Source organism: Copidosoma floridanum, unplaced genomic scaffold, assembly GCF_036245765.1.
Source record: "Copidosoma floridanum isolate Cflo_tuat_1 unplaced genomic scaffold, Cflo_Japanese_pri ptg000013l, whole genome shotgun sequence".
Lineage (NCBI taxonomy): Eukaryota > Metazoa > Arthropoda > Insecta > Hymenoptera > Encyrtidae > Copidosoma > Copidosoma floridanum.
In genome coordinates this window covers 15,389,005-15,402,336 of record NW_028321890.1, presented here as the reverse complement: position 1 = coordinate 15,402,336, position 13,332 = coordinate 15,389,005, and the positions used below count along the sequence as shown (strand labels likewise).

The window sequence follows — 13,332 nt, the reverse complement described above, 5'->3', positions numbered from 1 at the left end:
AATATTTTTACACAAAGTTTTTGCAATAATATGCGTTCAAAACCGAGCATGACATTCCAGTTTTAGATGTAAACAATATTTTTACAATTTTTTTGCCCACATTCTTATATATGACATTTGAATCTCCCGGGCTAGCGCCAAGAATCAAAATTGAGGTTATCCTGCGGTTAGAACTTTCAAGACTTTATATCTTTTTGTTTTTACCGGTAATCTTGGACTTTCGCGAATTTGTTAGAAAGAGGATTATTTAAACTACTTGCTCTCAGTTTCTGGAGACTGTGGCCCGACTTTTAGCCTACGAAATCTAACACTTTCGGTGAAAAAATCAGACTGCTCCATAAGACCAATGCTAAAATTTCAAACTTTCAATATGATTATTTTTCGATTTTGGCCGGCAACATGCCCTAAAATTTTAACTGTACATCCGTTCAGTCATATTTTAACATAAATTTTAATTTGGGTGCAATGGCTCGACTTTCAAAAATGTGATGAGCCACCTTAAGTACAAATTGATGCGTAATCTGTTTTTGTATTTTTTTTTTCTCAGTAAAAGATGACAACAATCCAACTATAAAGGAACAAATAAGTAGTTGGAGTAAGATTTCAAGTTTCAATGATTTTTACTTTGTACAAGACAGTAGGTTTTGAGGTGCCGTTTTTCTTGATTGATATCATCATTAACGTATTACAGTGATACTTTCTTGATTTTGTGGTTATTTTACGAGCTGACCTGACACTAAGTTTGTTAATAGCAAATTTTTTTTTTTAATCTCTTGGTTTTTTTCATCTAATTCATGTTGCTTAATCTTTAACGAATTTCCTGCACTTACAAAGTGAATTTTTTAATGATTTTATCAAAGAATTCTTAATCGAGTGAATAAAAGGTAATGGCGCATCAGTCAAAAGATTAGATTTTCGGCATGTCAAAGGTGAGACCTAAGGGAAGGTGGCCTAAAGCTTACAGTGGTTATTGGAGTGCTCGGTACCTAAAGATTTAGTACAAACCCTAACCGTTTCTTTATTCAAGTCTACGTCATATTTAACTCAGTATAAAAGAGTCTTGAATTTTTTGACGTTGATAATTTAAAAAATTTCCTCAAGGGGAAAATTTCAAGATCATTATTTTCAAAAAAATCAATTTTAGGTAAACATTGCGACATCGTGTTAATTAGTCGTGACACATACATTTTATAAAACCCTGTTTCTCAGAATTCCATAAACGAGTAGTTCGAAAAACTGGGACTATTTTCCTGGCTATATTTAATGAAAAATATTTTTATTTCACTGAAGATTCAGTGTAACCCACGAGAATTAAAAAGCTGGATCAAATAACCGGCTTTGAGCTTGGCCATTAGTTCCATGTATATGAATATATTAAGTTGTTCTCTTCTGCTGTGAACGTGCAAGCATCGTTTATGATTCAAAAAAGCTATTTATATTATATGTTGAAATATTTTTAGAGAGAAAACTGTTCTTTTTGATTTCGAGAATGTCTATACAAAGTTTCAGACCGTACCGAGGGTCTTCTGCTTGGAAAGCCAATAATTTCAGATACCTCAACAATCCTAGACATATCCCCGTCCGTAGCATATCCGTGTTGGGAATGTATCGATTCTTCAGTAATTATAGTGAATACTGGACTATGTGTATTTAATAAATTAAAACAGTGGGATGTGAAGATAGTAAAGAGAAGAAGTTAATTAACTCGTGTTACCAAGTTGCAGAGATGAAATGTCATCACAAGGGTTGCATTTAAAAAATAGCTTATTAAAACGAACGTATATAGTTAGGTATACTTAATAGTTTGCATCAGGGCTTTTTTTTTTTTAGTAGAAAATAAGATAATTTATTGGCTCCACAATTAAATGTACATGGCCATACGGCAAAATTACAAGGAATTTTTACATAATTATAGTTTCTATAGGGCTTATGTTACCCACACTGCTGGTGACCTCTTACGCTGCTCACTTGCACCAACTTCCATCTTCTTCAGCTTTACCGACTGCAGTTGCTCCTCTGCTAGAGATGTCTTCCGCATCTCTAGCCTTATTGATGTTTCTTCCTTGCTCTCTTTGCTTCATTGGCCTCTAAAATCTTTTCATATCCTGTTTTTCTTTGGCATGCTATTCATTTCTAATTCCTTGGATCCTGCTCTTGATTCTCTTCATTTTTACCCTAACTTTCCTGCTTGTTCTACCTCTGTCTCTAACAACTTTATTCATGATTCTATTAAAATATCTTTTTCTTGGCTGTTGCTTGCATTACACGGTGTTAAGCGCCAAGTGGCACCACTCTCATGGTTGGAAGTTGAACAACCAATTTTACTACTAAATAATATATGTAGTTCAAACAGTATTGGCGGCAAATAATAGTAAATAGTAGCACCAATTTTTTTTGTCTTAAACTGAGTCTACAAAAACCTCAGCGCTTACAATTATTTGACACATAGTTTTGTTGACTTACTTACTAATGGTGTGCTCTGCGTACGAGTCATGTGAGGACTACATTCTTTGGCGAAAACTTTACACAAACAAACATTAAAATGTCTGAGCAATTAAAAATAAATTACAACGTTACTTTCTCAAATACAAAATCACGAATTATAGTGGGATCGAATTAGCTGAAATGTCGGTAATTTTTCATGAAATTCAGACTAGCTCGAAAAAAATATGTTGTAGAGAACTAAACAATGCCAATCAATTATAATAAAATTCAACGAAAAATATTTTCCGCTAAGGCTTCAAAAACAATAGAAAAAATGGTAAAACACGGTTTTTAGCGTCGGAAATAAACAATAAGCCTTCAAATAAAAAATAAAAAATATAGGAGTATGCGTGGCCAAAAGACAAACAAAATGAGCTCCAGTCGATCCCAATTGGTCCAGTGGTTTCCCCGCAAAATGCAAAAAACCTCGTTTTTTGAGCCAATATTAAAAAATTAATAACTTTCTTTCGCAGGAATATTAGAAGCTGAAATTTGACATAGTTTTAGCTGTAGTAGTCTTCAACAACCACACTAAATTTCAGTAAGATACGATCGATAGTTTTTGCAAACCGCAGCTAAATGCAAAAAAAGGGTACTTTGGCAAAAAGGCCTAAAATAAATTGCATACAACGTTAGATTCCATTTTTTGTGAGATTGTATTGTTTAATACTTAACCTACAATTTATCAAAGTATCAAATTTTTTTATAGTGTGGAAGTTGGTAATATCGTTTCCAAGACATCGGTGGCTACGGTGGCTCATTGCCCCTCACGCGCCGTACCGCCATGCCCAAAAAATACCCATTAGGTTTATCATTTTTTAAGCAAATTCCACACTGCAAAACAATTTAATACTTTAATAAATTGTAGATTAAGTATTAAATAACAGAATCCCAAAAAAATTGCATCTAACGTTGTAAACAACTTTTTTTTAGGCCCTTTTGCCAAAGTACCTTTTTTTTACATTTAGCTGCGGTTTGCAAAAACTATCGATCCTATCTTGCTGAAATTTAGTGTGGTTGTTGAAGACTATTAAAGCTAAAACTCTGCCAAATTTCAGCTTCCAATATTCATGCAAAAGAAAGTTATTAATTTTTTATTATTGGCTCAAAAAACAAGGTTTTTTGCATTTTGCGGGGAAACCACTGGACCAATTGGGATCGACTAGAGCTCATTTTGTTCGTCGTTTTGACACGCATACTTCTATTTTTTTTTTTTTTTTTTCGTTTTAAGGCTTATTGTTCATTTCCGATGCTAAAACCCGTGTTTTACCATTTTTACCATTGTTTTTAAGCCTTAGCGGAAAATACTTTTTGTTCGATTTTATTACAATCGATTGGCATGATTTAATTCTCTACAACATATTTTTTTAAAGCTAATCTGAATTTCGATAGCCGAAAACTTATTTCGATCCCACTATTAGCTTTAAAAATGTATAAAATGCGCTGTAGAAATTTGGCCTTCGCTTTGTTCACTTAAGCGGTACTCGATACTTTAATGTTACTCTGTCAGAATAGTTTGAACTGTATGTCTAACATTGTTATTGTATTAATTATTTTGTAAAAACTAGAATTTTCACTGTAAATTTTACAATTATACATCATACAGTATTCAACATCAGTATCATTTCACTAGTGTTATTTTTAAATTATTACTTAAGGCAATATCATTTTTACTTATATTATTTAAATATTTTTAATTAATTTAATAAATTATCCTTGAGTACTTATTGTTTAAGCATTATTATTTGTTGGTGCTTCATCTCTTTTTGAGGTTCTTCTTCAGCAAAACCCTTGAATCAATTTAATAAATACAATCAATCGACTCTGCATCTCTTTTATAAATTAAAAAAACTGGTTGGTTATCTTCCATAAGCACACACGTAAATTCAATAGCTACAAATACAAGAAAGTAATAGGAAAAACAAATTATATAAATAAATAGTAATAATGACTTATTTAAGCTTTTTTACAAACGTTTTGTTTATTAAAAGTTGCATTAAAGCATTTTTCAACTCTTTCGTAGAGTAGTTCTCACTACATTGAATTGGGTTTAAGCAATTTTACAATACTTCCCTTCTAATATACTTGAGAGCCAACTTTGTCGTAATTTAACCATACAGTTATAATTAATATTCACTAATGCATTTATACTTAGCAATGCTTTAACAAAAATAAAACTAACATAACGTTCCATTATAAAAGCAATGAAGTTTTAGCTACGCATCCACCCACAAGCTTCGAGTGTATGCGATTTGAGAACAATCTTATACGTATTTGTACTTAAAAACTATAGCAAAATGGAAAAAAAGAAACTTTGTTTTTCTTATGATTTTAAACCATTTTTAAATAATTCACAAAAAAAATTACATCGAGACTAAAGACAAAAAAAACGTGTCATAAGTAAATTTTTTTTTTTTTCAATTATTTGAAAATATTCTTTCTCAAAAATTATTGAAACTTAGTAAATATGAAAACAAGAATATGACATATGATCATGAAAAAAGTTTGATAGATTTTTGTTAACGATTAGGTTAGTTTGGATTCAACTGGTATATGCTGACTTTTTCCAAAAAATAAGATATTTCATATGGCTTTTTTTTCAGTGCTTCTTAAGATTTGTTCTTCTTCATCAAATTATTGCCCTTTATATACTGTACTCATTATTCCTCCTAGTTACTGACTTGATTCTAAACATTTCTAAAAAATGAAAATCAAATTAGTACTTAATGTTTTTGTACTGCTTTATTTACATGGCAATAGGCAATATTTTCAAACTGTTAACGAGTCAGGAAACAGTAGGCCGTAGTAAAAGACGAATTATATTATGTAGATGTTTACCTGAATTTTCCAAATTTTGAGAGCATCAAACAAAAATTTCTTCATTACATAGTTGTCTCTGATATTATCAGGACGTTTGATCTACGTAAAAGTATATGATAGTTATAGTGATAAAGTATTACTTATGTCTATTACAATGCTTAACATATGAGTGAGAATCAATTGACTTACTTCATTGTAGATCCACGAGTCTAGTAATTCATCAAACGCCTCTGTTGGTATTATTTGGTTTACATAAGCTTGGAGTCCAGAAGTTTTAGTGATAACTTCGAGTATGGCATCTTCTTTCGCTTTTTGAATTTGCTCTGTATTACATAACTCGTTTGGAGTAATAACTTTTGGGTAGTCGTTTTCATCCTCTGGAATATTCTCGTTTTCATTAGATAATTGTTCCTCCTGACTCTGAATGATATCAAAATAATCCTAAAAAAATGTAATTATAATCGATTCACCAACACTATTTCGTTGACAGGAAAAAAGGCACTGCTGAAAATTCCTTTATTCATCGTTAATTTACCTGAATTTCCCAAACTTTGAATGCATTGTATAAAAACTTTTTTATCACATAGTTGTCTCTATAATCATCAGGACGTTTGATCTACAAATAGGTATGCAACAATTTGGTGAAAAATAGCATCAACGGAAATATTTGTCATAAAATTAAAAAATATTTTTACTTACTTCACCGTAAATCCACATCTCCAATAATTCATCAAACTTATCTGTTAATGATGGTTTACGTAACCTTAGACTTTTTCCATAAGACGTTTTCAAGACATCAGATATAGCTTCTTCCATCCATTTTTTCATTAGAAGTTTATTGCTTGTTTCTTTTTGAGAAATACTGTTCGAATCATATTCTTCCCACACATCATCTTCACTTCCAACAAGTAATATTTTTTCCTGACTCTCAATCGAATCTATGTTATTCTACAAAATAAAAATCATACGATTAGTGTTAATTAACTACTAACAAAAGTTTTCTTAACACTATGTTTTTGTAAGGTTACTGAATATTCTTTATTTAATAATAAGTTTACTATCTATTGTGGAAATCACTTGATTTATTACGTATTTTATTCTCACTAAGAAAAAAAAATTTTCTAAGTATTGATTATTATATGTACACGATCTTTCCACGTAATTAATACAAACAGCACTACTAAATTATACATTCTCTGCCATTATTACTTTCTACCAGTTGAGCCACACACAAGGACAGATAATTAAAACAACGGAAAATTTATTTTAAAGTACTTTGATTACCAAAACTATCACTGAACTCAAAAGAATCATAAAATTTTTTCGGAACATCTTGGAACTTATTACAGCTTTTGGTCACACGGAGATTGACAGTAGTAATATTACTAATTGCCTTCTTATATATACGTAAATTTATACTTAGTCATCTACAAATATGGCTTAACTATTCCAGATAAAATGCTTATCTTGTTAAGCTTTGTAAAAACTACAAAACTGATGCACGCCCAGAGCACTATATGACGGGTGGGCCCACTGGTCAAGAAGAATAATTATAAGCTATGATATCATAAATACTTTGTTGTACACATATCCAAAATTTTGATTTTATTCATTTTTTTTGATGATTTTACTGATAAATATTTTTTTGTATTTTTTGTGTTTTCCTGTAATAAATAATGAGTGCAATTAAAAAAAAAAAAAAAAGAAAAAGTTACAAACACAATTGTAATTAAATTGCTTTTTAACGTCAAAAACTAATTAAAATTTTTTTTTCTTTCTCGAGCGTTTTTTTCAACTCATTGCTACACGTTCTCGCTAGAAAAAAAAGTGTTCGGCATACTAGCATGATCCAATTAAGACTATTCATTAGTTGGTTCCTTAAATTTTTTATTGTTTGTTACTGCTTTTCCTGAAAATCAAATGAATTTAGATGATAAGAGAAGTAAAGGCTATTTTTTTAAAGATTGTCTCTTGTTAACTAAAAAATATTAGGACAAAATGTAGAAGATAAAATCAAACAAATATCTTTCTAAATTTTAATGTAATGCTAAAATTTTTTTAAAAGTACGTTATTTTTATATGGATACCTGATACTATGTTACTTGTCGTCCACCTTGAATCCGATTAGTAGACAACCTGAGGCACACATGTGGCTCACATGATTGGTATGATTTACCGAGAAGTCCTGTCAATAATCATTGGAAAGAGCGCTGATTAAATCAAATGATTTTATGGTCCTACCCAAGCGTATAAGGCTAATGTACAAAATAAATCTATGGATGTGCTAAGTAAAAAAATTGTACGAATAACTATGCCATAACTGTAATCTGTCCCAATTTCGTCATAGCGAGGCTTTTTGCGTTTGACAATCTAATTCTTACCAACTGGACATTTCTAATATACAAACAGTGAAAATACCTGGATATTTGATAAACATATATTACAGTAAATGTTATTGTACAAGTCGTAAAATTATAACATACAAATAAAGTCTTAACACGCCGTAGTAGTACTAGATTATCACTCTTGCAATATAATTTGTATAATTGTATTGATTTCTGTACATGCTTGTTAAGAGTATTACCTCTTGAAAAATATTCGATTCTCACATTATCGAAATAGGGGGAATTCCGAAAAAATCCATTAAGATAAAATTAAAATACTTTCAATCAAACAAAGAAAACGTTCAAAAATTTTTTCATCTAACGCATTGCCACGGTGACTGCAATTTAAAAAAAAAAAAAACTCACTGAGCTATAGCTAAAAATGTATAGCATTCGAAAAATTTTAAGTCCAAGCAGTAAGGGGGAATTTCTTTGTAAGCCACCATGTAGAACAAGCTAAAAATAAAATTTCATCTAAAGCATGGCTTACATTTTTTACTAGAGCAAATAGTACCATCATGTTCATATTAATTTTTAAACTTATTTCAATTAAATAATGTTGGCACTGTTCTATCGATTTTTTAGCTTTTTATAGATCATCGTTATTTAGGGCATACTGAATTGAAATTACAAAAATGCAGAACAAGATGTAAAACTTTCCTTGACCATAAATAAATCTAAATCATAAGATGGAGTAAAAGAGATTATTGTTTAAAATGTTGAAGTATTTTCTTTTATTTTTAGAGTACGCATCGCGTCTTTTTTATTTTTTTTCTGTGCATCTGCGCTATTTATTAGATGTACATATACCATGAACTGTCTGCACAACTCTCCCATTCTTTGGCTAAGACGGTTTAGCCACTTGTTGTAACTAAGCCGTTGGCCCGTTGATTAAATGAATAAATAAATATTTTCAACTTTTGTATTTATAACTCTACAATATAATGTCAACTTTATCATAGGTGGGAACCGGCTACCAGCCCCCTCTAGCATATTTCATCAACTTGAACTTAAAAATGTGAAAACTGTCAAAATGAAATTCAATTCTTACATAGTAGTATTTTTCTACAAACTAATGTTGTAAGAACAATTTACTAATAACGAAAGTTCATATATTTTGTGTTCTCAACTTTTCTCGAAGAAAAAATCCTGATGCAAGAGTAATCTTAATTCTGAAAACTGGATGATCGCAAAAATGATTGGATACGAAGCTATAATATAACCTAGCACATTAAACCTTAGTATTACATTACTTGATGGAAAAATACTACAAAACGGAAATTAAATTTCATCATGACATTTTTAATATTTTCTAATCGTTAGCGGATGGGCCCAACTCGATCTCAGATGAAATACGCTAACAGGAGGGGTGGGCTTGTAGTCAATTTCTACCTTGAATACTGTAATTGGCAAAATATTTTTTTCATTGTTTTTCAATGCTTATTGTCTTCTAGAATATCAGGATTACAATTCAAATAAAAGTTTATGGTTAAAAAATGTGCTACAATGAGATGTACAACTTTTTTTCGACTATACAAACATTATTAATCCAAAGTATAAAAGGTATGGTAAAACAACTGATATTTTTTGATGTTTTCTTATGTTTCTTCAATTTTTTAAGTACGAACATAAATCTGAAAAAATAAAGAAAAATATTGGACAAATGTATTTTTACGAGATTTGTAACTATTTCTCTAACAAAAAATGTCTAAGTCTTTAAATTTTTAAGATGCACCCATTGAACTAATTTTTATAAGCTATTTGCTGTGAGGATGAAGACCAGCAGCGCCTTAGCGCATTTTTTCCAAGACCTAAACGAGTCGTAAGCACATTGTTGTGCCGTGATACGTTCGAACTCGGTGACATGAATATTCATTGCAATTAATTGAGCGCTCGTGGTACTCTGCACTTATAACATAAAAAATTTTGTGTAATAAGTTATCCATAAAAAAATTTTCAACCCATCACAGTGCTGTGTATGACCAACAAATATGAAGAGCGATGATGCGGATGACACAAAAAGGTTATGGGCATATACATGTGGATATACGTGTGATGATAGAAATAATGTATGTCAACAAAGCTTACGGGACTGATAATACAGTATTCAAGGAATAATTATGCGAAGTTTCAACCAATGTTATAATAGTTTTTACAGATTTGACTGTTAAAATAATTAAAATCTTATAATTAGAAGTATATAAAACAAGACGGTAAAAGTACGAGCGATACATTTTTATAAACATAAAATAATGAATGAGCGTTAATAAACTTTGTATTTTTTAAACAAAATTATGTTTAATTGCCAAAAAATCGTATAATTAAAAAAAAACATTTTCTGTATAAAAACCTTCTCGAAGCTTCGCTTTTTCTATGGGTCTCCCCATTGTTATTGTCTTCTTCTTCTTCATTTTAGAACAAAATAAAAAATAAAACATTATTAAATACTTATAGAAAACACTGATCATGTAGTGTTTTCAATGAAAAAACATCCTTACAAAAAATGTATTTACCGTTGAATTATAACTATTTTTAAAATAACACCTACATATTTGGTTGGTTTTCTTACCTGATGCCTATACTAATTGAACATTTCTATTATTAACTTATCCTGTATACTTATTTTCATCATCAGTTGTATTACTTATTCGTTAAAACAGAAAATTCATTTCAAAATATGATTTTCTGAGATAAGAAAAGTAATAAGAGGAAAGAATTGTATTTAGTTAAGTGGGTCTTTGTAAATGTATTATCAATGTATGTGATATTTGATTAGCACGTTTAAAATATGGGGTAATGAGATTTAATGGGCTTTCTAGGCTTGCTAGTTAGAATTTCTTGTATCATACTATACATTTATAGTTATTATTTACCGAGTGATTGTATTTTTTGTTTGTGAATGTCTTTTGATAAGAAAGGATTAATCACTTTGATTTTTTGAAGTTTTAATGTGTTCTGCTAAGAAATCTTGGAAAAAAACTTTTCTGTCTTAGTTTTTGTCCTCTTTCCCTGTATTTTAGTAACGACAGAGATTTTCAATAAGAGTTCATGTGGAAAAGCTTTTATTCAGCTTATATTTATGTATTACAGGTGTGACATAATTATAAAAAAAGATTTGTTAAGTTAACTTAACTGATTAAAAAATTGTAAAGGGATTTTTCTAATGAGCCAATTTTTTATACGTCTCAAATTAAGGTATTAGAAATAATATATGTTTAAAATAATAATAATAATAATAATAATAATAATAATAATAATGATGATTATAATAATAACTATGACAATAATAATAAAAGTAGTGATGATAACAATATTAATAATAATAGTAATAATAATAATAGTTATCATAATAGTAATAATAATAATAATAATAATAATACAACAATAATAATAACAGTAGTAATAAAAATAAAAATAATAATAATAAAACAATAATAATTTTTGTCGTAACAACAATAATAATAATAAGTGTTGTCACGCAAAGTGTGCAGGAAACAAAGCTTCATTGGTGTAAGTGAATACACATATGTGTATAATAGTTATTGGATGGGACGATGGGACATTCCCACTTTAACATATTCTGGGAGTTCCATAGAAAAATCTCTTATTTTCTCTGATATTGTAAACTAATACAGTTTTTCTGGATCCTCTCACACCTCCAAACAACCGACATTATCTCCACACATTTTTGAGCTTTACATCACCGTCCTACAATTATATTTAGTCATCGTATAACAAGATAATTGTTCATCATAGTAAATAATTATAATCATCTATTCAGATATGACTATAGGGGACTCACTATAAACAGGTAATTAAAAATTTCAAAGATAACATAATCATTTACAAACAATCAAAGTTTTTTTGCAGAGACCAAAAAGGTATAAATTATTCAAAAGAGAAATTTAAATTTAATTTCTAAATGTTCTAAAAAATATACCAGCGTACAATGTATACCTTATAAGCACTGTCATGTTGTTAATAGAGTTTGTTTCGATTGCACCCTTGCACCTTTTTTGAATGCAGTCTTAAATAAGCAAAAGGAATGTGAAATATTTTCCGCCTTCTAACCTCAAAATAGCACCGTTGCAGCTTGATTTTGGATTCTCAGGCGGAAAAATATTTTACAAAACTCGTTCGAAAAGGCTTTTTTACGAACTTCGTTACGTAAACCTCTCAGTTCGTAAATCGAAGCCTTTGCAAACTCGTACGTAATATACTATTGAGCTTATGTTTTACATGTTTAGAAAGAGTTGAACTTGTCTTTTTAATTAAACGTTTTTTCGATTAGGGTGCCTGTACATGGAAGACCTGCTGTTTGGCAACTGCCAGTCAAAGCTCTCTGGTCTCATGAGAGTGAGAGAGAGAGGTTCATCACGTGACCACATTTAACCTCTCTCTCACTGTTATGAGACCAGAGAGCTTTGACTGGCAACTTCTGTAAGATAAAGGTCAAGATCCAGTTAACTTGGAAGTTACTTTGCTAAAACTTACAGACAACGCATGGTTCTATTAATACCAGCGTAGAGATAACTGAAGTGAATAACTTCACGTCATCTAAAGTTAACTGCAAGTTAAGCTTTCAAAGTTAAAATTTTAACTTAAGTTAACTGAACTGTAACTTATAGTTATAATGGAAGTTAATGGAACTAATGCTAGAAGCTAACTTTTTTAGATATCTTTAAGCTAACTTTAAGATTAGAGGAATGTTCTTATATATACATATAAGTAGATTTAATTTTTGTAATTTATAAAAATGATAGATAATTATAAGCATCAGCTCATAACTATCTTACACTTGATAAGTTACAAAAATTAAATCTATTTAGGTTAAAGCTACACTGCTCTATGATATAATTATCATAAACTTAAAAAAATTGAAAATATTTTTACAAGATTTATTACAACTAATACAGCGTTAATCACAATCTGTTGTTTGTAATCACTTCGAAGAACATATGACTTTTTATCGTATCTCTAATACAATCTTTTTCGTATATTTTTAATATTCTCATTTTGTATGTCATATAGTAATATCACGTTTTCGAATACTAGCTTTAAAAATACTGATCAAGTAGTAAGTATTCAAATACTAGAAATAAGATTTGGTGAGATCTAGGTTACACCGAATTCTCTCCATTGATTGCATCTCTTTTGACAACTTCTTTGTCATTGGCATTAGCTATTCGTTTTTCGAGAGCTTTTTGAGCATTTTTTACAAGCTTGATCTCTGCAGCCAATAACCCATACTTTTCACATCATCCATTCTAAATGATTTGTTATGTTTTATGCTCACATCTAAAAGTATATAATTAACCTTTAATATTTAAATCATAAAAATCTAATAAAAATTAAAAATTGAACTTACGAACAATCAACTTCGCAAAATTCGTTCCACTCAATTTGTTGGGGCACTTATTCTTCATGGCAAAAACTGATTTTTTTCAACAATATACGGATGAATTACATACAAAAACGTGCGCGTGGCGTTATCACGGGTCGGACTAATATTGCAGGTTATGATTTAACTAAGAAAGCCAACGTAACGTCTTTGACTTCGAAATATGATAACTTTGCGGTACATTTTACATGTTTATTGGAAAATTACTTGAGTAATTCTACTAAACGTTAACATTTTTCAGAT

The 13,332-nt window shown here is 29.9% G+C and overlaps 1 protein-coding gene across 2 annotated transcripts; it reads right to left on the bottom strand.

The window, feature by feature from the left end:
• Positions 1-5,092: 5,092 nt before the first annotated feature.
• Positions 5,093-6,731, bottom strand: LOC149374893 (uncharacterized). Of its 2 annotated transcripts, none has more exons than XM_089591047.1 (6): positions 6,589-6,731; positions 6,004-6,252; positions 5,840-5,920; positions 5,494-5,745; positions 5,323-5,403; positions 5,093-5,181 (listed from the first exon to the last, which is right to left on the bottom strand). In XM_089591047.1, the coding sequence occupies exons 1-6, from the start codon at positions 6,634-6,636 to the stop codon at positions 5,158-5,160; spliced, it is 735 nt and encodes a 244-aa protein (XP_089447173.1). In that variant the 5' UTR covers positions 6,637-6,731; the 3' UTR covers positions 5,093-5,157. The 2 variants fall into 2 exon arrangements, with proteins under 2 accessions (XP_089447173.1, XP_089447174.1); XM_089591048.1 differs by having other exon boundaries at positions 5,494-5,724.
• Between the last annotated feature and the right edge of the window lie 6,601 nt (positions 6,732-13,332).